Here is a 26,844-nt window from a genome sequence, read left to right as displayed (position 1 = left end):
GTGGTGTGCTGTGACATGAAAATTTTGAGGAGCCTAGACGGTTGTTTGTCATGATGCTTCTCAGTTTGCATTTATCTGATTGTTTCTTCATGATTGAGCTTTTTGTTTGTTTGTTTGTTTTAGAGACGGAGGGGAGGAGAGGGGCAGCGGGAGAAGGAGAGAAAGAATTTCAGGCAGACTCCACATCCAGTGCAGAGCCCAGTGCTGGGCTCGATCTCACAACCCTGAGATCATGACCCAAGCCAAAATCAAGAGTCAGATGCTTAATCGACTGAGCCACCCAGGTGCCCCTCTGAACATTTTTGGCAAGAATATTATGTAGATAGTGTATATTTTTCCTTGTGTCACATCAGGAGGCATAAAATATTAGTTTGTTTTATTAGAAGTAGTCCTAAATTTGATTACTTAGGTAGAGAAGAGGTATCACCAGATTTCTCCATTGTAAAGGGACATTTTCTGTTTGTAATTACTAAGCAGTCTGTGTGTTGATGCAGTGAGATTGTTTACTCTCTTGTTCAAATCCTTTCAAGCTGTGGTTTTAGCAACCACTGATTATCCTAGCCTGAATCTGGTTAATAGAGTGATCATTGTGAAAAAGAATACGTTTGTTCATTTTTTCTAGCAGTTCTTTCTGTTCACTTTTTTTTTTAAAGTATCACTGTGGATTTGTGCATATTTATACTCTTACTAGATGTCTCATTTCTGGTGCTCAAATTTGACCAGTGTAGCCCCATTTAGACTGACTCCTGATACTTTGTGATATGTTCCTGTCAGTTTTTGAACTCTTCCTTACTTTCTGGACCAGCAGAATATTCCAGACTTCCTTTCGACTTTCCCTGATTCAACCTGGGTTCCTTTTATTTTATTGTTTATTTATTTTAAAGATACTATTTTTAAGTAATCCCTACACCCAGCATATGGGGCTTGAATTTACAATCCCAAGCTAAAGAGCCACACACACTACCAGCCGAGCCAGCCGGGCACCCCAATCCTGGTTTCTTTTGGTAAAGATTTGGTTTTCATGGAACTGACTAGTGGAGGATATTAGTGGTAGACTCTGACTCTGGTGGACTCCGGGAGAATGGTGAGAATAGGGGAAGGTTGATGTCAGAAGAGCAAGCTCAGATATTTTTTCAGTCACACCAGCAAGAACTGGTGAGGACGACAATCAAAGCAGCGGGGATAGAAAGGAGGCCGGATTGGTGAGAAATTTCTGAAATCTGAACAGTCATTTGGTGTTGGTTTAGATGTGAAAGGCGTACACAAGAGAAGAATCCAAAATGACTCCATGGTTTCTAGCTTGTGATTCTAGGTGAGAGGTGATTCTCAGCATTAAGAGCAAGAACAGAAATCATAATGGGGCACCTGGGTGGCTCAGTGGGTTAAGCCTCTGCCTTCAGCCCAGGTCATGATCCCAGGGTCCTGGGATCGAGCCCTGCATCGGGGCTCTCTGCTCAGCAGGGAGCCTGCTTCCCCCTCTCTCTGCCTGCCTCTCTGCCTACTTGTCATCTCTTTCTCTGTCAAATAAATAAATAAAGTCTTAAAAAAAAAAAAGGAATAGAAATCAGAGCAGATTTGTGAGGTAGGATGCAAAGTTTAGTATTTTTGTTTTGTTTTGTTTTTAGAGGGTGGGTGTGACATGCAGAGGAAGAGGGAGAGAATCTTAAGCAGCCTCCACACCCTGGAGCCGGATGCAAGGCTGTATCTCATGACCCTGAGATCATGACCTGAGCTGAAACCAAGAGTCAGATGCTTAACCATCTGAGCCACCCAGGCGCCCCCTGTCCCCCCGCCAAAGTTTAGTTTTCTTTACAAGAAATTTGAAGTGCCTGTGGGGTGTCCAGATAGGGATGTCGGAAGCAGGTAGGAATAGGAACTCGGGGGAGAGAATGATTTAGGAATCATTGTCCAGATGGCACCCAAGAGAATGGAGTCGATCTTTTCTTCCAACTGGATTTTAAGCCCTATGAGTGAAGATTTGTATACACTTATTGGAAATTCCTCACAATCTATGTGTTTGCATGCAATTATGTATTTATTTAATCATGAAAAGACTAAACATTGGATTTTTCTCTCGGTTCTGACAAGGTCTTTGAAAAAGCTGCAGTTTTCTTTCCTTTTTTGTGAGTATAACTTTGAAAGCAACTATAGAAATCTTAATATATTCTGTTTTAAAAATTAGGATATCATACCATTTATTGATAAATACTGGGAGTGCATGACGACCAGACAGAGACCTGGGAAAATGACTTGGCCAAATAACATTGTTAAGACAATGGTGAGTAGACTAAAATGATTAGACTCGACATTTTGAAAGTCAGTGTTCTTTGTAAGAATTAAATTTGTTTTAGTCTCACTGAAATGTGATGACTAAGAAAATGAGAACAACTTAGTTTTAAATCCTGGAGAGTAAGGTATCACTAATTGTAAATTTTAACAGGTTTCACACGTCACAAATTGTGTCTAAAGTGAATATCACCCTGGTTGTTTTATACTTGACACTGAAACCTTTGTCCACTGTACTTTTGCAAGTATAATTTTATATTGACATTGCAGACTATTTTTTCCTTTGCTTTAAAAACAAAAACAAATAACACTGTTCTAAACATTATTGTCCTTAGAATTAAAGAGAGCACCTGGGGAGAAGCCAACAGCAAGCTGTTAACAGTGCTTATCTCTGTGAGGTGGAGGGATAGGTGAGGATTCCGAAGGACTTTGGCTCTCATTTTTTCAAGTTTCTCTGTTTGAATTTTTGGATGGTCATGTATTAATTTTCTAATCAGAGGGAAAAGCAATACTATCATTTTGGGAGATTACACTTAGGAATTGGAGTTGCTGGTTGATCATCCATTCAGTACTACTTTGAAGAATAAAATTTTCCAGTAATACTAAAATACTGCTTCCTTTCAGAGTAAAGAAAGAGATGTATTCTTAGTAAAGGAACATCCTGATCCCGGGAGTAAGGACCCAGAAGAAGATTACCCCAAATTTGGACTTTTGGATCAGGTACTTTGTACTCCTCTTGATGTTAAGGTCCGTAATCAAAGGAGCAAGACTGATACAAAGCGAAGGTCAAGCAAAGCTTTATTTTGCGCCAAGCATTGAGAATCAAACTGACCGGTCAGGGTCGTCTCTTGCAAAGAGGTGACTCCTCCCAACCTCACAGACTAACTTTTATAGAGGGAGTTTAGCTGGGCTATACACAGGTGGCCAATGAGATTGCAATACAGAGAGAAAACTGCACAGTCATGTTAGGTCACATGCGGGCGGCCAATTGAATTACACTTCACCCTAGTAGATATATGTGTGCCCCACTGATTGGCTGTCTCTACCTGGCCTGACCAGACCTTGTATCTGGGCTTTGCAAGTAAGTTCCTCTGGAAGGGGCAGGGTCAATCTAAGTTTACTGCATAAACAACAAAATGGCTCCCTCTGATTAAGTAGGCCCTTACATTGTGATTTGGAGACAGAGAATTAGGTTCTGTTAACATTTGTCTGTTTGCCACTGCCATTAAAGGCCCCTAACATGGTGGGCTCCAAGTGAAGGGTCATTGCTGTGTGCAGAAAGAAAGAGCCCTCACCTTAAACCAGGAAAATAGCGTTTTAGTTCTGGCTCTTCCCCTTAATGTTACAACTTTATGCATATCCTTTTTATCTTTTTTAACGTTAATTTCCTCCCTTATAAATGGGCTGTGCCAAGTTATTTCTAATTTTCTTTCCATCTCAAAGTTTACTCTTAAAAACATTTGTTATTATGAAGAAAAATTTGTTGTGAATTGGAATTTGTGTTGTGTATCTAGCATAACATGAGGAAAAAGAAAATTTCCACTCTTTGTTCAGTGGCAGGTAGGTCAGGAGGCCAAATCTTTCAGCTGTCCCTTAAAATGTTTTATCTACCACCATTGAAGGTTCAAGGTTTCACATAGAAATGTTACTGTACAAGGGTCCACTGCCCATTGATGCACAGAAAGGCAAACACTGATGCCAGTTTTGTAGAGAAAAAGGGTTTTATTGCAGGTTTCCAAGCAAGGAGACGGGAGAAAATTTCTCAGATCCACCTTCTCGAAGGATGGGGGTTGGGTATATTTAACCATAAGGAGACAGGATATCATGGGGTGGTGTGTAAGTTGAATTGAATATGCTGACTGGATATAGGGACAAAAGGAGATGTCCTCCTTTCTGAGCGTGAGCATTCAGGAATCAAGCCTCTTTATGGGACACGTGTTCAAAAAATGGCAGCATAAGGTTGATGGAGGTGTTGGGGGGGGTGTCCTTATAGAGGTTACTTTTGTTTACTCTTGGTCCCTTCTGCGAAGTTGCAGCAATTCCTTATTTGTTCCAGTCTTAGCTAGTCTAGACCTTGGTTAGTCACCTTCTGCAAAACGGGTTCATCAATCAATCAGGTTAGCCAGAGTTTTCTTAAGGTAGATAAGTCAAGCATTTGCTAACTTACTGTGCTGGTTTTAGAAATTCAGATATCTGTCTTTTCTTCTAAAATGAGAAGATCTGATTACAGTGGGCCTGAATTCCCACAAGCAGCTGAGAAAATGGGGCTTGGGCACTCCTGTGTGCCTTGGCCCCCTCCACCATACCACCCCCAATTCGTTCTTAACCACTTTGATCCTTACACTTGGCCCACCACACATACGTGACTTGCTGATCTCTGAAGCATCCAAGTTTGGGACTGTGTAAATTTCAGACTCCTTAGGGTTGTCAGTTTTGATTCACATTCTACAAGAATTTCTTGGTTTTTTGAGCATTGCCAGCGTACGTTGATTATCTAGCCTTCCTTTATAATTGAATATATTTTTCCCTCTAGGATCTTAGTAATATTGGTCCTGCTTACGACAACCAAAAACAAAGCAGTGCTGTGTCTACAAGTGGGAATCTAAATGGTAAGTGTTTGAATGTCTTCTTGATGAAATACTTGTAAGCTATTGAACCCCAGTATGCCTAGAATTGGGCATCCTTTGGGTTGGCTCTCAACCAGATATTTACAGAGGCTTTAAAGTCCAGTACCCAGTTTTTGGAAACTAGCCAAAGATTCGGCAAATGGTAGTGGAGAACATTTTGTCCCTTACACCCACAGTTTGGTCTTGAGTGAAATAGATTTAGCATAAAACAAGGTACAGGTTTAAGGTCAGATTTACCGTGTTCATCTTAGACTCCATGTCCGTATGTCTGTATCCTCCTCACTAACACCTACTATGGATTGAGTCGCTCTCTCCCCCTACTCCTAATTCAGCTGCAATTTAACAAAGTTCCTATGCTGGTCTTCTGATTTTTCTTGACCTGAAATGTTAGCTTAGTCCCATGACAGCAATCTATACTGATCACCTGCTATACGTGTTTTCCTATCAGTAACCCACCTAATGACACTAATGGTCTTCAGTACTAACGGTAATCCAGTGAAAGCTGGGGTAGCTGGAGGTAGCTAGCTATTCATCTAACACGTGGTGTCATTAACTTGCCCTTTGGAGTGGTAGCATCTTAAATATGTGATTGTTTCTCCTGTTACTAATATAAGATGGGTTAGAAATAGCTAAGTGTATTGTTTATGTTTTACACCATTTTTTCCCGTTTTAATTGTTAAACTTTGACAAATACATGGTGCCACTTCTGTTCTTACAGGTGGAGCCTCTTTTGGAGGTGAATTCCTCCTCTGTCTTCTTTCAGCCTCTCAGACTTAAGTATTATGTGGTTTGGAAAATGCTTTTTGCTGAGTTGTGGTAGAAGCTAAAACTAAATTAAAATTTTAAAGCATTGTGAAAATGGTGGCAATAGCACTTGATATGAAACTGTAGTTTCGGTTGAATGTTAGCAATTAAAAGCTTATATGTTGTCATATTCTGCCTAACATGGCCAGCAGTCCCCTTAGTATTGCTTGTTTTATTCCAGGTAGATCTAAAACTTCTCTCTTAAATTAATTAAAATACAAATAACAATTAAAAATTAATAATTTTTTTAGGTAACTCAGACATGAGATAATGGATGTTGCAACAGTTTTAACATTAAACCTTTTTATGGAAAATAGGACTAATACCTGGTATGTTCATAAAAGGTAGTTCTGCATAAATCTGGTCCTGTATGTGCAGAATATGACCTGCTCTCAATGTCTTGATCCTTTTCATTGCAGCAGAACTGCTGATAATTTCCAAGCTTGCCCCAAATTAAGATACGGTACTCTATGCAGTTGTTTCCATAAAGGTGTTTTCCTGCAGTTCAGGACATATTCTGGCAGACAGAAAAACAAATTGAGAGGAAAGACGGAACTGGACAGAAATTTCCAAGTACCTATTTCAGAGATCACTAGGTAGCGTTCCTTTGGCTTAGTATGTAGCTAAATTATTTTTTGTATAACATAAGTAAATTGTCGATTGATACTTGCTCTTAATTCCACAAGCTAGGGCAGTCTAACTGAATTTCATGCATTGGCACAATCTTAAGAATTGTAAAAGTTGCCTACTAAATTTAAAGCCTTTCTACTTGTGTCATGCACACCCCAGAGTGGATACGAAGTAGCACTGGAGAGAAACACCTTTTTAGTATTTCCGTTTCTGTTTTCTATGTTTTCTGTACCTTTGTCTTGTTGGATCTTCCAGTTAAGTGCTTTAGCAGATATTGTGCCTTTATTATGTTTACGGACTGTATCATGCATAGTTCAAGCTAGTGAACATCTACTTAGAGTGAGGATGGTCTTTGTGGATGTTCATATTGATTTGGGTGGAAAAAAACCTTTATCCTTGCGATTTGTTTTTAGATGTGGGTTTTCAGAATCTGAATGAGTAAAAATGCATTTGTGTCACATCCTCAGAAAGTGTAGTTCAATAAGTCGTTGCAGTTCACTAAGAAAGGAAGGTTGAAAATGTTCCACAGGCGTCATTAGTGCTAGGTTCCTTTGAGCTTACTGCCAGAACTCAGTGTTCTGAGCCGTGAGATGCTCAGCAGACTCCTTCGGAAGCAGGGTGAAATCCATTATGCTCTCAGGAAGGAGGTCCTCCTGTGTGTGGTGTTACACAAATGCACGTCGGGAGTGTTAGTCGCCGTGGAGTTTCCATATCCACGTGAAGCTTCTGTCACAGCTCATTGAAAGTGATCTGCCTTGTCTTTAAAGGGGGAATTGCAGCAGGAAGCAGTGGAAAAGGAAGAGGAGCCAAGCGCAAGCAGCAGGACGGCGGGACCACAGGGACCACCAAGAAGGCCCGGAGGTGGGCAGAACACCCACTCCCACTCATCACTGCTAGACCGTTCTTTGAGGCTGACACAGTCCATCAGTGGGCAAAGAGCTGTCCTCTTCACTAGCTCAGGTGTCTGAGATTCAAAAGTCTGTCAATTTTTCTCAAATCTTGAGCACTTTGAGGAGTACAATAATCCCGCGTGAGGAGCCCTGTTTTTCAGATTTGTGAAAACAGCCCCCCGGGGCGGCAACCCCGTGGGAGTAAAGTTCTGTCAAGACATCTTGAGAAGGATTAGGTGGAGGAGAGGGAGAGTGGACCCAGTATTGAACTTAAGCACTTTTATGTCATCTTTGTGCCTCTCCCCTCATGCCCTTTCCTGTGCTTTGTTCAGTAAATTCTGTTTTTTTCTTATTTAGATTGGCAAGATAGTGCTCATGTCTCCGAGTTTTGTTTCATTAGTTTATAGTAATTAATATACTAAAGGAAATTGCCCTTGTTCCCCTTCTCCCTTTTTCTCCCCTGTGACATACGGCTCTGTTTCAAAGATGGTCCTATAGACAAGAGAGTAATTTGAAACCACTTTACTAAATTTAAAAACAAATCTGTTTCATTCCCGTGTTTTGCCTCCAGAGGGCAGGATCATCTACTTGAGCAATGAAAACCATTTGTGAAGTTGCATGTACTCCTGCTGAAATCTAGTAAATCAGGTGTCTTTCTTACAGATTGGAAGGCATTTGAGCTAGAGGGGGTTTTAGTTTCTTGATTTTATTTTTTCCTTTCTGCAGTGACCCTTTGTTTTCTGCTCAGCGCCTTCCCCCTCATGGCTACCCCTTGGAACACCCGTTTAACAAAGATGGCTATCGGTATATTCTAGCTGAGCCCGATCCCCATGCCCCTGACCCTGAGAAGCTTGAACTTGACTGCTGGGCAGGAAAACCTATTCCTGGAGACCTCTACAGAGCCTGCTTGTATGAACGAGTTTTGTTAGCCCTACACGATCGAGGTATGTAAGGTGTTCATGTTGGACCCAGGTGTTACTTTAAATACTGTCTTCAGCTTTGTCCAGTCTAGAATTAGATATACTTGTCAACATCTGTTACCACACCCCCACCATCTGGTTTTAACTAGACTCAGTGGGAACACGTGACAAAGAATCTGCTTGTCTCTTCCGGTAAGCTCTAGACATTTATATATAAATGTGTGTGTGCGTGTGTGTGTTTAAAACTTTTTATTTTGAACTTATTTTTTATTTTTTAAGTAAGCTCTACACCCATCGTGAGGCTCAAATTACAACCCCAAGATCAGGAGTTGCATGCTTTACTGACTTAGCCAGGCAGATGCCCCTATTTTGAACTAATTTTAAACTTAGAGTAAAAACAATAGTTTTAGTATTCTCCCTCCCCAAGCTTCTAATGGTAACATCTTACACGACTGGTTGTATAGTTACCAGACCAGGAAGTTAACATTGGATGATGCTATTAATGAAACAAAATTACATTTCTCCAGTTCCCCCAGTAAGGCCTCTTCTCTAGGGTCTTATGTTGCATTTCATTATTTCTCCTGTTTCTTGGAGTCTTTAACAGTTCCTCAGTCCTTGTGTGTCTTTAATGACCAGACTCTATTTAAGTATTAATCAGGGATTCTGTTGAATATTCCTCAGTGAGTGTTTGACTTTTTCTCATGATTAGACTGATGTTATGCATATTTTGTCAGAATACCAAGGAAATGAGTCCTCATTGCATCATCTCATGGCAGTCATGATGTGGATGTCTTATGATTGGTCATGTTGACCATGGTCATCTGGTTAAGGTGATTTCTGTGGCTTTCTCTGTCTTACCCTTTGTAGTTAATAAATAGGGCAAGGAAAGATGCTTTGAGCTTTGGAGATATCTTTTTTATAAAGTTTTGCTCTAATATCTAATATCCTTCAGTGGATCTTTTCTTCAATGACTTTTTTTTTTTTTTTTTTTTAAAGATTCTGTTTATTTGAGAGAGAGAGCCAGAGAGAGAGCACAAGTGGTGGGGAGGGGGAGCAGAGGGAGAGGGAGAAGCAGACTCTGAGTTGAACAGGGAGCCTGACATGGGACTTGATCCCAGGACCCCGAGATCATGACCTGAACCAAAGGCAGATGCCCAGCTGATTGAGCCCCCAGATACCCCTGCAACAATTATTAATGTGTTGTGTTTGCCTGACAATTTTATATTTATTTTTCTATCTCCACTTATTATTTAATATCAATTTTTATTTATATCAGTGTGAACTCAGATATTTATTTTATTCCATTGGGATATACTTTATCTAGTAGCTCAAATTATTCCTGCTTTGACCATTGGGAGCTTCTTTAGGTTAGTTCCGTGTTTTTTTGATAAGCTTCCTTTTTTTGTGTGTGTGTGTAGTACTTCATTTACTTTCCAACATCACAAAATGTTCCTGGCTTACCTTGTCTTTTCCCTGCCCTAGGCCAAATATCAGCCACTTTCTCCGAAGAGCCCTGGATCCTTTGATTGGAGAGTAAGATTTAGAAATGAAGACCTGAGTGTTCAGTATGCTCAGTTTTAGACCCCCCCAGTGGACAGGGGGAGACCACATGCGTACCAGCTGACACATAAATATACAGGGCTCTACTGCGTTTGCACTGACGGCTTGGATTCTAGTCAAACACTCCTGGTTTGTGCCAACCCTCTGCCTATCCTTATTGGTCACTTCTTTCTCCAACAGTGAGAAACCTGGCTCTGACTGTCTACGGTGTACTCCCATATTTGTTCATTTCTAGTGTGCACATAAAGTAGTTTCAGAATTGGTAACCTCTATGAGAAACATTCACTGGCTAGTTACAGCAGTTATGTCCAACTCTTTGGCTTTTAGCCTTGCAGCATCCTGTTGGGTTACTGTTAGAAATTAGTTCTCTTCTGCCCCTTGTGTGTCTCTTTTACAATAGTTAGGTTCATTTGTTAATACTTGTATGCTATTTTTAGGGTCTCCCACCTCTTGGAGAGAGAGTTTGTGTGTGTTTCAGGGGAGTGCATGAAGGGTCTGTGAAACGTGACTGTGGTTCCAGAAGTTGTACAAAAAGTTTAACCCAGGGCGCCTGGATGGCTCAGTTGGTTAAGTGTCTGCCTTCAGTTTATATCATGATCCTGGGGTTCTAGGATTGAGCCCTGTGTTGGGCTCCTGACTCAGTGGGGAGTCTGCTTATCCCTCTCCTCTGCCACTGCTCATGTTCTCTGACTCACTCTCTCAAAGAAATAAAATTTTTAAAATATGTATATATAACCATTATACCATTATTATTCCTAACTAAGATGAATAATAATTCCTTAATGATCTAATACCTGGTCCATACTCATATTTCCATGGTTTAAAATATGCCTTTCAGTTGTCTCCTTGAATTAGGTCTAAACAGGGCATATATTTACTGCATTTGAAAGCCCATTAGTTCTTCGTTTAATACTAAAAACTAACACTTGTAGGGGTGCCTGCCTGGCTCAGTCGGTAGAGCCTGTGACTTTTGATCTTGAGGTTGTGAGTTCAAGTCCCATGTTGGGTATAGAGATTATTTTAAAAAAATCAAATCAAATTAGTTTTTTGCTAACACTTATATTGATGGTGGTCATTTCAAAATGAAGTAATGTAATCCCATGTTGTAATGTCCATTATATGTGGATTGTTTGACTTCTGATAGTGGCAGGCATACTTTGAAAGTAGGGAAGGCCAAGTAGGTGACTTCAGGGTATAAGAAGTGAGGCTTGTCTTATTTCATTATATATAATAGTTATAATTCCAGAAGGAGAAAAAAAAGTGAGAATACTGACCCATAATAGTTAATTATTTGTTAGAATTTAATATATAAAATAACAATGACTGGGCGCTTGGATGGCTCAGTGAGTTAAAGCCTCTGCCTTCAGCACAGGTCATGATCTCAGGGTCCTGGGATCGAGTCCCGCATCGGGCTCTCTGCTCCTCAGGGAGCCTGCTTCCTCCTCTCTCTCTGCCTGCCTCTCTGCCTACTTGTGGTCTTACTCTGTCAAATAAATAAATAAAATCTTAAAATAAAATAGCAATGACTGCTTGCTCTTTATGCCATTTATGCTGAGCCCTTCAAAAATTAATGATAAATCTGTATTGTGTCTATTAAGGTTTTTATTTTGAAATAATTTCAGATGTATAAAAAAATTGTGAGAGTAATACTGAACTTTTTTTTTTCCTCCAAGAGTAAGTTTTCTCTTGAGAGTAAGTGGCCATGATGCCCTCTCATTTTTGAGAACTTGATGGTGTATTTCTTATAAGCAAGGACGTTCCCCTTATGTGTTAGTCATTTAGTGCTGTTTAGCAAATCACCATAAAACTTAGCAGTCTAAAACTTCAAATGTTCTTTATCTCCCACAGATTCAGAGGGTTGGGAATCTGGGAGCACCTTAGCTATGTGTCTTGGCTCAGGAGAATTCATACAGCTGCAGTCAAGCTCTTAGCTGGGCCTTTCACCAGTGAGGACTTGACAGAGGCTGGAGAACTTAACTTCCAAGATGACTTACTCATGTTACTTTGACAGGATGCCCTCAGATCCTCACCTTGTGGGCCTCTCCATAGACCACTTACTTATCCTCATCCGTAGAAGCTAACTCCTCCCAATGCAAGTGATCCAAGAGAGCAGTAGAGTTTGAGTATCTTCTGTGACCCAGCTTTGAAGCTGGATAGTTGCTTCAACTTTGTTCTGTTAGGAATGAGTCACTACGTTCAGCCCACACTCAGGTGGAGGGAAATTAGCCTCCACCTCTTCAAAGGAAGAATATCAAAGAGTTAGTAGATATTTTTTAAACTTTCATGTTCTTGCAGAACCAGTATATAAACGTCAAAGACAGGAAATTAACACTAATTGCTACCATCTGATGAATTTAAGATCCTATTCAGGTTTCTCCAGTTGGTGCAATAATGTCATTGTAGCATAGGATCCCGTTGAGAATCATTTGCTGCATTTAGCTGTCATATCTCCTAAGTCTTCTTCAGTCTGTAACAGTTGTTCTATCTTTCCTAGACTTTGATGACCTGAAAGCTTTTGCAAATGAGAGACCACTTGTTTCATAGAATATCCCGCAATTTGAGTTTGTCTGGTTGAAATCTCAGGATTTGATTCAGTTCTGCATCTTTGACAGAAATATCATTAAAATGATGCTATGTTCTGCATGTTGCATCCTGCCAGGTGGTGCCTGATTTTAATTTGCCTCATTACCGATGATATCTGCTTTGATCATTTGGCTAACTTGGTATTGCCAGGTTTATCCACTGAAAAGTTGCTTTTTTCCCCCCACATGTAATTAATAAGTGTTTTAGGAGGAAGTACATTAGGCGAGGAAGTCTCGCCTTGCTCAGTCCCCACCTAATGGCTTTAGGGCTGAATTGCCCGGAAAGGGGTAAGGGAAGAAGTATTTGAGAAGGTATAATTTGCCGAACACCTAAGAAAGTTCTGTTAACAGGATGTATTTAATTTAAGGAAGTTATCATTGTATCTGCCTGGGACAGGAGCCATTGTAGTCCATGTAACAGAAAGAGTGTGGGGCCAAGAATTTTCAGTCATCCGTCCCACACTGAGCTGCGGTGTGGTCACGAACAGTCACAGGATCTGCTGCTCCACCTCAGAGTCTTGTCTACATACCTACCTGCCTACCTGGGAAGGTACTTTGTAAATCGTAAAGACCTTTATAAAAGCTATAGCTAATCTACATTTTGTGCTTCCTCCAATAGAACTCAGGCTTTTAGTGTCATAAACAGTTTCAAATTCTTTTTCCTCATTGAAGTCTTAATTGGATCTGTGATGTTTCTACATTGATAAAATTGAGCCTACGTCACCTGAAAATACTCTTCTATCTTCTTTCATTTTTTTTTCTTCATTTCCAAGTCACAATATCTCCTCCTATTGATTTAGATTGTCCCCTTATCTTACATAAGCCTCATAGTAAAGTTCAAACCATACACAAAGGTGGAAAGATGAATATAATTAATCTTCGTATACTTTTCACCCAAATTTAACAGTTATCAAGTTTTTGCCATATTTGTTTTATCTGCTTATTGTTGTGGCTTTCTTTTTCTGAATTTTTAAGAAGTAAATCTCACCCTATATACTCTAAAAAAAATACACATTTCTAAAAGATAACGGTATTTTCTCTCACAACCACAATGCTCTTACAACAAAATAGATCATTCCTTGCCATCATCTGAATTCAGTCCAAAATCAGATTTCCTTGATTGTATCAAATACCTTTTTTCCTCCCCCCTCACAAATGCTTATTAATTAAAAGAAAATAGTGACTTCATAGTGGAGAAGCCAGTGAGGCACCGCGTTAGTTAAGTGATCAAAGTGTAACATAGGCATTTTGACATCATGTATTCCCTGATACTGTCCGCTGACAGACACAGCATTATTGACCTCACTGATATTCCCGACGAGAAAGCATAACCTGTGCTTCAGCAGGAGGAAACATCAGACAGACCTAACCGAGGGGCATTCTACAAAGGAAGGTGACCAGTACTCTTCAAAATGTCATGGTCATGAAAGACTTGAACTGTCCCAGATTGGAGGAAACTAAGGACACACGACAACCAAATGAAATGTGGGATGTTGGATTAGAGCCTGGAACAGGAAAAGGATATTATTTGGATAATTGGCTTAATTTGAAGATGATCTATAGGTTACTTAATAGCATTCTATCAGTGCCAATTTTCTGGTTTTGATAATTGTGTTACAGCTATAGTTGGCGTTAACATTTGGGGAAGCCAGGTGAAGGACGTAGGAGGAATGTATGCTATTCTTTAAAATCTAAAATTGTTGCTAAATCAAATATCAAGTCTATTAAAGGATGGCTTATTCAGGGGCAGCTGGCTGGCTCAGTAGGTAGAGCATGCAACTTGATTCCAGAGTCGTGAGTTCAAGCCCCACATTGGGTGGAAAACTTCATTTAAAAAGAAAAAAAAAAAAAAAAGATGGTTTAGGGGCGCCTGGGTGGCTCAGTGGGTTAAGCCTACTCCTTCAGCTCAGGTCCTGATCCCAGGGTCCTGGGATCGAGCCCCGCATCGGGCTCTCTGCTCAGCAGGGAGCCTGTTTTCCCCTGCTCTCTGCCTGCCTTTCTGCCTACTTGTGATCTGTTTTTCTCTGTCAAAAAAATAAATAAAATCTTTTTTTTAAGTTTAAAAAAAAAAGATGGTTTCTACAACTCAGTCTCGAGGCACATTATAATTGGTTTGTTATATTTTAGGGAATAGACAGCATCATTAATTTTAACTTGTTAACTTAAATATCATTTGATAGAAACTAAATTACCTGACCACTTTCTTCCCATTTTTTTCCTCCTGCCTTCGGCCATATCTTACATTGAGATTTTGAAACTCCTGAACTAATACTTCAGATTCCTTACCTGTTATTTCCAATTTTTTACTTTGTTCTACTGGAGTGTAGGAGACTCCGGTTTTGGGGACAGTTGTCTCCAAGTGCCTCCAGTAAGTTACAGGCTTTTGTTTTCATCTTCACACTGCAGCTCCCCAGCTGAAGATCTCCGATGACCGGCTCACTGTGATTGGAGAGAAGGGTTACTCCATGGTCCGGGCTTCTCACGGGGTTCGGAAGGGTGCCTGGTACTTTGAAATCACAGTGGATGAGATGCCTCCAGACACTGCTGCCAGACTGGGTTGGTCCCAACCCTTAGGTAAGTGGGAGCTGCTGTGTGGACATTGTAACAGGCAGATATGGATAGACCATCTGCATGAGCTTTGTGACTTTTCAGCTTATTGGATGAGGGGCATAAAATTCACTTCCTGAACGATTGGGTGGTTTGCAATTTTGTAACAAAAAAAACAAAATGAGAAGGAGTACAATTTTTTCTTCCAGCAAACCAGGGTTGATTCGCCATCTTTTGACTTCCTGTTTGTCTTTATTGGGACAGGTAACCTGCAAGCTCCCTTAGGTTATGATAAATTTAGCTATTCATGGCGGAGCAAAAAAGGAACCAAGTTCCATCAGTCAATCGGCAAACACTACTCTTCTGGCTATGGACAGGGAGACGTCCTAGGATTCTATATCAATCTTCCGGAAGACACAGAAACAGCCAAGTCACTGCCTGATACTTATAAAGATAAGGTGAGTTTGTCCTCCTGAGAGATTCCCAGGTTTGAAGACCCGAGGCTGCCAACGAGTGTTGCAGTGGTGGCCTGAGTGTTGTAATACCGACATACCATTCCCATGTTTTTCTCACATTTTGTTACAAAAATGTTTAGACAGAGTTGAAAGAGTTTTAAAGTCCGTGTCCAAATACCCATCACCTAGATTCTGCCATTGACCTGTTATTTGTTCATTCCTCTACCCACCCATCTGTCCGTCCATCTTGTTTTAATGCACTTTAGAGAATGCTAGCCATCAATATACCTCACCCCTGCCCATGTATTTCAGGATACATGTCATTAGCTAGAGTTCAGCCTTTATTTAGTTTTCTCTTTTGACAGCTTTGCGCAGTGGCAGTATCGTAGCCAATGAGGTTTATCCGAGGCGCGATTATTGCTAGTTTTCTCTTTTGATATAAGACTTACATAAAATGAAATGTACAAAAATAAGTGTATATTCACTGAGTTTTGAGTTTGGCCTAAAGGAGACGTTAGAATCTTACCACCCCAGGAAGTTCCCTCATGCTCTTTCCCAATCAGTCCCAACTCCCATCCCTATAGAGCCAACCACTGTCTTGAAATATTTTTTCCCTGTCGTAATTTTATTCTATTAGTTTTTTTTTTTTAAGATTTTATTTATTTAGGGGTGCCTGGGTGGCTCAGTGGGTTAAGCCTCTGCCTTCAGCCCAGGTCATGATCTCAGGGTCCTGGGATCGAGCCCCAAATTGGGCTCTCTGCTCAGCTGGGAGCCTGCTTACCCTCTGTCTCTGCCTGCCTCTCTGCCTACTTGTGATCTCTCTCTCTATCAAATAAATAAATAAAATCTAAAAAAAAAAAAAGATTTTATTTATTTATTTGACAGACAGAGATCACAAGTAGGCAGAGAGGCAGGCAGAGAGAGAGGAGGAAGCAGGCTCCCTGCCAAGCAGAGAGCCCGATGTGGGACCTGATCCCAGGACCCTGAGACCATGACCTGAGCCGAAGGCAGAGGCTTAACCCACTGAGCCACCCAGGCGCCCCTATTCCATTAGTTTTGTTTGTTCTTAAACTTAAGTAAATGGAACCATGTGCTATGTCGTCTTTTGTATCTGGCTTTTATTGTTTGGCATAATGCTTTTGAGATTTTTATGTTTTTGCATGTATCCGTAGCTTGTTTCCTTTAATCGTAGAGTAATATTCCATTGTATGAATATACCACAGTGTGTTTATCCATTTTCCTGGGTTTTTTTAAAATATTTTTAAATTCCAGTATAAATAACATACAATGTTACATTTGTTTCAAGTATATGATAGGGTTATTCAGCAATTCCATATATTACTTGCTGTTCATCATAAGTGTACTTAAAATCCCCTTCACATATTTTATGCCTCCCCTCTGGTAACTACCAGTTTGTTCTCTACCATTGAGTCTGGTTTTCTTTGTTTGTTGTGTTTCTTAAATTCCACATATGAGGGAAATTATATGATATTTGTCTTTTTCTGACTTATTTCACTTAGCAATATGCTCTCTAGCTCCATCCATGTAAATGGCAATGGCTGAGTAATATCCCACTGTGTATATACCATATCTTCTTTATCCATTCATTCATCTGTAGATGGAGACTTGGGTTACTTCCATAATTTGGCTATTGTAAATAATGTAAATAAGCATAGGGATGCATATATCTTTTTGAATTAGTGTTTTTTATTCTTTGGGTAAATACCCAGTAATGGAATTACTAGATCAGATTATTCCATTTCCCTACGGATGGACACTTGGGCTATTTCAAGTTTGGGGCTATTATGAATAAAGGTGATGTGAACTTTCTTGTACAAATGTTTTTTTGTTTTTGTTTTGTTAAAGATTTTATTTATTTGACAGAGACACAGCAAGAGAGAAACACAAGTAGGGGGAGTGGGAGAGGGAGAATAGGCTTCCTGCTGAACAGGGAGCCTGATGCAGGGCTCCATCCCAGGACCCTGGAATCATGACCTGAGCCAAAGGCACACACTTAATGACTGAGCCAGCCAGGCACCCCTACAAATGCTTTTGTAAACGTGTTATTGTTTCTTTTGGGTCAGCACCTAGAATTGCAATCACTGCGTCATAAGGTAGTTACATACTTAGTTTTAAGAAGCAATTGCTGGACTCTTTCCACTCCCAGCTACAATGTATGATAATTGTAGTTGCTTCACATCCTTGTCAGCATTTTTATTGTCTGCCGTTTTGGTGGGTGCATAGTAGTGTCCCCATGTGGTTTAAATTAGCATTTCTTTGATGACTAATGATATTCCGTAGGTTTTCATGTGCCGATTAGCCATTCATCTATTTTCTTTTGTAACATTTCTCTTCAAATATTTCACCTTTAAAAATGATATATATCAGGTTATCCTTTTATTGAGTTATAGAGGGTTTTTTTAATATATATACTGGATTACAGTTCTTGGTTAGAAGTGGCTTTTTTTTTTTTTTAATTTTTAAGGTTTTATTTGAGAAAGAAGATAGTGAGAGAGCACGAGCTAAGGAAGAAAGGGAGAAGCAGGCTCCCTGCTCAGGTGTCAATCCCAGGACCCTGACCTGAGCCAGAAGTAGATGTTTAACCAGCTGAGCCACCCAGGCACCCCTAGAAGTGGCTTTTTAAAAAATATTTTTGGGGGCACTTGGGGTGGTTAAGCATCTGACTCTTGATCTCAGCTCGGGTCTTGATCTTAGGATTGTGAGTTCAGGCCATATGCAGGGCATGAAGCCTACTTAAAAAGTACATTTTTTCCCCTCCTAGTCTGTGACTTACTTATTTCTTAAAGGTGTCTTCTGATGAAATGAAGTTTCTAATTTTTATGAAATCTATCAAATTTTTCTTTTACAGTTGTATTGCTTTCTATGAGTTAATAATTCTTTGCCTACCCTCCACTCAGGAAAACTCTTCCATGTTTTCCTTTGAAAACATGGTTTAAGCTTTTGCTATTACGTTTCTCATCTACCTTGAATTATTTTTGTGTATGGTATGAAGTAGGGATCAAAGTTAATTTTTTCTTCCATACAGATGGGTGTCCAATTATTCTAGCACCTGTTTTTGAAAACTTTTACCCTCATTTCTTTGGTGCCATTTGTGAAAATCAGATGATTTTATAAGTAGAAAGTAGAGTTTCTTTTGGGGCTCTCTGTTCCATTGATCTCTTTGTTGACTTTTATGCCATACCACACTGTCTTGATTATTGCAGCTTTAGAGTAAATTTTTAAATTGGGTATTATCAGTCCTCTTGCTTCTTTGTGTTTTTGTCTGGTGTGGAGTTGTGTGTGTGTGTGTGTGTGTGTGTGTGTGCGTTTAATTTTGAAGATACTAGTGTATGCCTAGACTTTCTAGAAGGATATACAAGGACACTGGAACAGAGATTGCTTTTGGCAAAGGGAAACTTGAGTGTTGAGGGACATGGTGAGAGAGAGAGAGAGATACTCTTCATTTTATGTTCTGGTAGATCTCTTGAATTTTTTTTTCTTATTGTGTTTAATGTATGTATGTGCTAAGAGATTCAAATTTTTTAAAAATATTTTATTTATTTATTTGACAGAGAGACAGATCACAAGTAGGCAAAGAGGCAGGCTGAGAGAGAGGGGGAAGCAGGCTCCCTGCTGAGCGGGGCTCAATCCCAGGACCCTGAGATCATGACCTGAGCCGAAGACAGAAGCTTAACCCCCTGAGCCACCCAGGCGCCCCAAGAGATTCAAATTTTAAATAAATTAATATCATCTATTTCCCTGGGAGTGAATAGTTGGGCTCTTGGAAACCGGCAAAGAATGGATGACCCAGAGACCACCTGTAGGAGAAGCAGGTAGAGAACTCGGATGAAAGGAAGTAGCCCTTGAAAAATGTTTTTATAGAACAGGAGATTTTAGGCTCAGTAGACTTACTTCTTTCACTGAGATGATTGAGGGGAAGAAACTATGAATTAGTTTTAGTTTAATGGGTACTTTGTTGTGGTGAAAGTGTATATATGTATGTTTCCTCATAAATCTTAGTAAAGACCTTTATTGAAATGTTTAACAACTATGTGCTATCTGGTACTTTTAAGAACCACGTAGTTGTTTAAAATCTAGCAAAGCTAACCCTACATAGATTTTTAATTTCTCTTGCAGAACATAAGGACTCCATGCTATTTGTGTGACTCTGGCTTTTTTTTTTTTTAATTTCATGATGATGTAGCTGATGCTTCAATGTTCCTTTTTTTTCCCTTTCTTTCTTGGTTTTCAAGGCTTTGATAAAGTTCAAGAGTTATTTGTATTTTGAGGAAAAAGACTTTGTGGATAAAGCAGAGAAGAGCTTAAAGCAGACTCCCCATAGTGAGGTGAGTCATGGTCATAAAAATGTCAGAACTAGAAGACTTTGAAGATTGGGACCAACCTCCTAATTATAAAAGTGAGGAAAATGAGGCCCAAAGGGGCAGCAGAGCGAGCTCCCTCTCCTGCCTGCTGTGTTTGTGCTCTTCCTGTGGTACCATGCTGCTGCTCTCAGAGGCCTCATCAGGGTTCTTTTAGGGACGGTCTACAGAGAAAGGGGTAGAAACAGCAGCCTACTGAGGAAATCTACAAGCGATTGAGGAAGCAAGTCGGAGATATTTATTCTTCTCAGAGGAAGGATCAAGTACAGAGGGAGGAACACCAGAATAGGAGAGGATGTTGCTTTGTGACCCAGAGGCGGAGGGGCTGTCATGGTTCATTCAGGGTCCTCTAGAACTTTCCCTACTTCCTGTTCCAAGGTTGATGGAAACACGTCTGCCCAAAGTCCTAGCGTAAATAAAGGCTGGCATGACTGGACCAGCCACAGGGGACGAAAATAGGAAAAGGGCGGAAGGAGATTTTGAGCAGGAGACATTTTTCCGTAAAAATGCTGCAAAGCATCTTGGGACAATAATAGAAGCGAATGTAGGAGAAAATAAAGTAGGGCTCCAGTTGTCTTTAGGGAGAAAATGTAAAGGGAAACAGTTAATAGATCTAAGGATAATACAGCCAGATAATCCAGCCTGGGAGAATATCGCTCTTTCTGGGAAGAACAGGCAGAGAAAGTTACTTCAGAAAAAGCCTTTTCTGAAGTCCGTAGATAGTGGTTGAGAGAGAATATTTAGAATAATTTCAAAAGAGAAAGGACAAAGAAAATGAGGATTCTGAAACTCAGAAGATCTGAAGATATTTTCAAAGGAGAAATACAGAAGCGAGAGGGAAGGGGACAAATGAATAAGCTCACACGGGTATGGTTCCAAGGAATTGGTGGAAGACCAAATACATTTTTATAAATACAGTGTAACGAATAATAGAAAGTCGAATAGTTTGGTATAAGTCATGGTTTGGTATAAGTATAGGAATTCAGGAAGCAAATAAACCTGAAGACCAGCTAGACTAGTGCATGTGAATGTGCCCTGAAAAACCTGGAAGTCCTCTGTAAATATAAGACACTGTCGCTGTGCAAGCTACGTGCTGTTCTTGGAAGACATTATTAGCAGCATGGTGACAGCACTGCTAAAGGGTTCTCCCAGGTGGGTTCTTTTTCAGTTTGTTTGTTCTGTTGTTAAATTCTGAAGTAAAACCACGGTTTTTGTTTCAGATAATATTTTATAAAAACGGTGTCAATCAAGGTGTGGCCTACAAAGATATTTTTGAGGGGGTTTATTTTCCAGCCATCTCACTGTATAAGAGTTGCACGGTATGTATCCTCTGTTCATCCTGTGAACATGACTTGAAGGAAAGAGGTGAATGGTTGTGTTGGAAGAGCCATTGATAGGAGTTCCAGAAAGAAGTCTAAATAGCCTGAGTAAGATGGCAGTACGTTCCTGCTGTGACGGTTCCAAAAACAGCTGGGTGTCTCAGGAAGTATTTGCTTGGATAGATACAAGATTGTGCAGTTAGTGTGCCCCATACTTTTCTTTTGAATGAACTGTGTCGCGAATGTTACTGTGCAGTGTAAGGTATATGCAGTATATACGTACATCAGTCAGCTTAGTGATAGGTCATGGTGACCTACCACCATTGGCTAGTAACTGTTGGTTACTTCACACACTGTGCTGTTTGTGTTTTGTTTTATTTTGTTTAATATGATCCAGTATGAAGGGGACTCTCATCAGATCCTTTTAGGTTTTTGTGGTGGTTTTAAGTGGTTTGAAAAGGTAATATCTGGAAGTTCCCATGTATTTTTAGTCTCTCAGTAACCACCATTTAAGTAGAATAAGGAAATCTTTAGGTTATAAACAGAACTCAACCAAAGTCTATTTTAGTTATCTAATTTTCAGTGGACATTAGGATGTTGACCACTTTTAGCAATGGTAATCTGTTTCATTTGTTCCGCTACACCCTAAATGTCATAGCTACATTTAAAAAGTTCCTGTGTCACGTGAAACTTTTTCACTCTTCTCTTCTGTGTTTTCATGGCTGTTTGAATTGAACTGTCACAGGTTTCCATTAACTTTGGACCATGCTTCAAGTATCCTCCAAAGGATCTCACTTACCGCCCTGTGAGTAACAGTCACGACGCATCCTCAGTATCTCTGTAACTTCTCGTTGTCACTGTTCTTGTCACCTCATTTCTGTTTCTTGTTCTTCCCACAGATGAGTGACATGGGCTGGGGCGCTGTGGTAGAACATACTCTGGCTGATGTCTTATATCATGTGGAAACAGAGGTGGATGGGAGGCGCAGTCCGCCATGGGAACCCTGACCAGGTCCCTCTTTCTTTGCAGCTGTGGACTTTCTGGGGAATAAATTGGGACGGGGGGGATCTGTTTTTTTGTTTTTTTAACTATTGCAAACATTCTCCCAAAGATACCGCAGCACACAGCCTCTCCTGTTAGCAAGTGAAAAGCAGGGGTGAGACTGGCAGAGACTGCCTGCCCTGCAACACTTTGCCCACTTCTGGTGACTGCTTCTATTTTGTGTGCCATATGCCAGCAGCTGCTGACCCTCGGATCCCATGCACTCCCTGTGAAACTGGTGCTGTACAATGTATCCCACCAACTGGGACTTGATACCTTGCTGTATTTTCTACCGAATGAATAATCTTGTCCAAGTAGCTAACTTATTTAAAGACATTTCTTTTTGTGATGTTCAGTTCATCCTATCTGATTTCCAAGGAAGTAATTGGCTTGTTTCTGAGAACACCTGAAATCTGTGACTGTACATTCCAGATCTAAAAGGTCTTTCCTTTTGATGTGGGTTTTTATTCGTTTTGAAATATTTTTGAACACTGGGATCTCTGGAACTACTAGGTCTGTAGAACTGTAATTGCGGGGGGGGGGGAAAAACTTGCTTGCAGCTTTAACAATTAGAAATTCTTCCCAAATAAAACTGATCTTCAAGTGTGTGTGGCACTTTGCTTCCCTTTCACATTGGATTTCTCTTGGGACTGGGGTAGCAGGGTAGGCAGTCTGAGGAACAGTAGTCAGAACTGGGAAGACAGGCACGTTTCTGACTCGATCCCAAGCCCTCTTCTCCTTCCAGTCTTTCCAGCCAACCCAACTATGGTCTTTATCCTGTGAAATCGGAATCTCAAGGAGGTGAACAAGAGTTTGAAGGCGTTAATGGGGGAATGCCTGGGTGGCTCAGTGACTTAAGTGGCTGGCTCTTGATTTCAGCTCATGATCTCAGGGTCCTGGGATTGAGCCCTGCATCGGGCTCTGCGTTCAGTGGGGAGTCAGCTTGGGATATTCTCTCTCTCTCTCTCTATCCATCAAATAAATAAATATTAAAGGAAGGAAGGAAAGAAAGAAAAGAAAGGAAGAAAGAAGTGAAGGGGAAGGGAGAAGAAAGAAATTACCCAAATCTCAAGTGACTATTGGTGTCTTAACACAGTAGCTTTGAGCAATGTCCACCATAGCCAAACTGGGGCAACGAGATGGCCTTCAGCAGACAAAAGGATAAAAATTTAGTCCATATATACAATGGGATATTACTCAGCCATCAAAAAGGATGAATACCCAACTTTTCCATTAACGTGGTTGGGGCTGGAGGAGATTATGCTAAGAGAAGGTCAGTTATCATATGGTTTCACTTATTTGTGGAACATAAGGAATAGCATGGAAGATATTAGAAGAAGGAAGGGAAAAATGAAGGGGGGGAAATCAGAGTGGGAGGCAAACCATGAGAGACTATGGACTCCAAGAAATAGGATTTTCAAGGGGAGGGGGTAGGGAATGGGTTAGCCCAGTGATGGGTATTAAGGAGGGCATGGATTGCATGGAGCACTGGGTGTTATACACAAACAATGAATCATGGAACACTACATCAAAAACTAATATATGGTACTGTATGGTGACATAACAATTAGAAACCAAAACACGGTTACTTTGACTAATATATTTGTCTCCTAACGAACCATCCAGGCTGTTTTGGCCATTTTGCATCTTTTCACAGAAGACCTAACAGTCAGTATGATCGTAGGCTAAAGACTCAGTCTGTCACCGCTGGACACCTACCTATTCATTCCTGGCTGGTCTTAAAGGGCAGACTTGGTTACAAAGCTGGATGATCAGAGTTTGAAGAACTCAGAATGAGGGTAGTGTTTTTTTTTCTTAATCATTTTTATTAACATAAAATGTATTATTTGCCCCTGGGGTACAGGTCTGTGAATCCTTAGGCTTACATATTTCACAGCACTCACCATAGCACATACCCTCCCCCATCCATAACCCAGCCACCCTATTCCTACCCCCCATCTCCCAGCAACCCTCAGTTTGTTTTGTGAGATTAAGAGTCTCTTACGGTCTGTCTCCCTCTCGATCCCATCTTGTTTCATTTTTCCCTCCCTACCCCCCACAACCCCCAACCCTGCCTCTCAAATTCCTCATATCAGAGAGATCCTATGAAAAATGTCTTTCTCTGATTGACTTATTTCGCTCAGCATAATACCCTCTAGTTCCATCCACATCGTTGCAAATGGCAAGATTTCATTTCTTTGGGGCACCTGGGTGGCTCAGTGGATTAGGATCAGGGTCCTGGGATCGAGCCCCGCATCGGGCTCTCTGCTTCGCAGGGAGCCTGTTTCCTCCTCTCTCTCTGCCTGCCTCTCTGCCTACTTGTGATCTCTCTCTCTGTCAAATAAATAAAATCTTAAAAAAAAAAAAAAAAGATTTCATTTCTTTTTATGGCTGCATAGTATTCCATTGTATATATATACCACCTCTTTATCCATTCATCTGTTGATGGACATCTAGGTTCTTTCCGTAGTTTGGCTATTGTGGACATTGCTGCTATAAACATTCAGGTTCATGTGCCCCTCCGGATTACTACATTTGTATCTTTAGGGTAATTACCCAGTAGTGTGATTGCTGGGTTGTATTGTAGCTCTAGTTTTCAACTGAGGGTAGTGTTCATTAGAGGAAGCTGGAGGTAAATCCTTTGTATAAATTACCACATGTTGGGGCGCCTGGGTGGCTCAGTGGGTTAAGCCGCTGCCTTCGGCTCAGGTCATGATCTCGGGGTCCTGGGATCGAGTCCCGCATCGGGCTCTCTGCTCAGCGGAGAGCCTGCTTCCCTTCCTCTCTCTCTGCCTGCCTCTCTTGTGATTTCTCTCTGTCAAATAAATAAATCTTTTAAAAAAAAAATTACCACATGTTACTTGTACACCCACTCTCCATTTAAATGATAAAATTTTTGTACTTTGGATTTTCATAAATCAGAGGTTGCAGAAGTAATGATTTTGCCCTTTTATATTTAAAAGGACATGTGTTTTGAGGTTCATTTGGAGAGCTCATAGAATCCCCACTCTTCATGGAGACCTCTAAGCAGATCATCACTGACAACTTAACTTTATTCCAATGTAAAATTAAACAAGTGGGAAAATATCTCCCAGTCCCCTCAAAGACACAGTTGCTTGGTTTGAAGAAGGCAAATGATAACCAAGCTCAAAACTTCACTGGTATGTGGTAAAATGCCATTGTTTTGCTTTCAGCCTGTTCTTTTTTGAAACCAGAGTGTATATTGCTTCACACATCTTTAAACAATCATTTTCTCTTAGCTGGGAGTGGATGATAATTCTGTTCTAGAAATACTTCTACAACTATGCCCTCTCATTCTGAAGCTCCCAGATAGATAAACAATAATTGTGTGTGTGAGTTTTATTTTTATTTATTTGACACAGAGAGAGTGAGAGCAGGAACACAAGCAGGGGGAGCTGCAGAGGGAGAAGCAGGCTTCCTGCGGAGCAGGGAGCCCAATGTGGGACTCGATCCCAGGACACTGGGATCACGACCTGAGCCAAAGGCAGACGCTTAACCGACTGAGCCACCCAGGCCCCCCAACAATGATGTGATCTATGCTAAAAATAGACCACTCTAGGAAACTATCAGAATAAATAATAAAAAATGCTTTTCTGAGCTGTAAAATTTTAATAGCTCAATAAATATCAGCACTCCCACTCCTGCTGAACTCTTCAATAAATAAGCTAGGGCTATATTTCCAAATGCTTTAAATCATCAATGCTATTAGAACCAGAATGGAAAAACTTCAAGTGGTAAGGGTTGGTTTTGCACCTTCCCTACACACGTTAGCAAAATAATCCCATCCCAGTTTATATTTTTAAAGCACAAGTTCTCTGAATCTTCGAAGGGGAATTGGCTATCACCATAGCACCTCTTTTCTGCCATCTCCACGGAAAATTGTAAAACACTGACCTGTTAATGGCAGAAAGTGGCAGCCCCGAGCCAGGCTGGAAGCCGATATAATCGGCTCTGAACTAAAGATTCAGTTCCCTTTTTAGGTCTCAATATTCGCTTCAGGGAAAATAAGATTTGTTTCTGTTCAACTTTGTCATTCATTCTCTCATATTTGGCCCTGCCCTGTCTTTTTTTTTTTTTTTTTTTAAGATTTTATTTATGACAGAGAGATGGAGGGCACAAGTAGGCAGAGCAGCAGGCAGAGGGAGAAGCAGGCTCCCTGCTGAGCAGGGAGCCGGATGCAGGACTCCATCCCAGGACCCTGGGATCATGACCTGAGCCGAAGACAGATGCTTAACCGACTGAGCCGCCCAGGTGTCCCTCTGTCCTGTCTTTTAAGTAGGTAAATAAAAATCCTGTCAGAATCCTCTTCCAGTACTCATCCATCAGCCACCAGTTCTAGAGTTCTTTCAAGAATTGATTTAGGCTTGTGCTTATCATGGAAATTAAACCCTTATGAAAGATCCTGATAACAGATTTTAAATAATTGAGTGACCTAAGTGCCCAGTAGTTTTTCCTTCTAGTGAGCTATGGGATCTAGTTTCATTGAAATCTTTGTCCAGCTTTCGCTCAGGTCATGAACTTGGGGTCTCCTTACCCTTCTTCCTATGTCCCTTCCCCTGCTTGTGCTCTCTCTGTCTCTCTTTCAAATAAAGAAATAACATCTTAAAAAAAAAAAAAAAAAAAAAAAACTTTGTCCAGGACTCCTTTAGCAAAAACTTGCAGTTTACTAGAATGATTTTTTTAAAGAGAATTTTTAAACAGATAGGTACAGACTGAAGTTTTTGTGTCAGTTATGATTCTTTATTCTGACTGGTGCTCATGGAAGAAGTGGGAGAATGGGATT

General features: G+C 40.5%; 1 protein-coding gene and 1 pseudogene across 5 annotated transcripts in view; both read left to right on the top strand.

Moving 5' to 3' along the window:
• The window catches only part of ASH2L (ASH2 like, histone lysine methyltransferase complex subunit), a 30,030-nt gene extending 7,451 nt beyond the window's left edge, over positions 1 to 22,579 (top strand). For 3 of the 5 annotated variants that reach the window (XM_045991480.1, XM_045991488.1, XM_045991515.1), the window contains exons 6-17: positions 2,183 to 2,278; positions 2,911 to 3,006; positions 4,820 to 4,895; positions 5,632 to 5,649; positions 7,115 to 7,208; positions 7,964 to 8,181; positions 14,706 to 14,873; positions 15,111 to 15,304; positions 19,555 to 19,647; positions 20,901 to 20,999; positions 21,745 to 21,804; positions 21,899 to 22,579. In XM_045991480.1, coding sequence (XP_045847436.1) covers positions 2,183 to 2,278; positions 2,911 to 3,006; positions 4,820 to 4,895; positions 5,632 to 5,649; positions 7,115 to 7,208; positions 7,964 to 8,181; positions 14,706 to 14,873; positions 15,111 to 15,304; positions 19,555 to 19,647; positions 20,901 to 20,999; positions 21,745 to 21,804; positions 21,899 to 22,006 — 1,320 coding nt within the window. In that variant the 3' untranslated portion in view covers positions 22,007 to 22,579. The remainder of the gene's footprint in view (positions 1 to 2,182; positions 2,279 to 2,910; positions 3,007 to 4,819; positions 4,896 to 5,631; positions 5,650 to 7,114; positions 7,209 to 7,963; positions 8,182 to 14,705; positions 14,874 to 15,110; positions 15,305 to 19,554; positions 19,648 to 20,900; positions 21,000 to 21,744; positions 21,805 to 21,898) is intronic. The other 2 variants (XM_045991496.1, XM_045991505.1) reach the window with 1 other exon arrangement.
• Positions 15,665 to 15,817, top strand: LOC123937706 (annotated as a pseudogene).
• Positions 22,580 to 26,844: the final 4,265 nt, after the last annotated feature.

Source organism: Meles meles, chromosome 2 (assembly GCF_922984935.1).
Source record: "Meles meles chromosome 2, mMelMel3.1 paternal haplotype, whole genome shotgun sequence".
NCBI lineage: Eukaryota > Metazoa > Chordata > Mammalia > Carnivora > Mustelidae > Meles > Meles meles.
The sequence above is the reverse complement of the archived record's forward strand: the minus strand, read 5'-3'. Positions and strand labels throughout refer to the sequence as shown.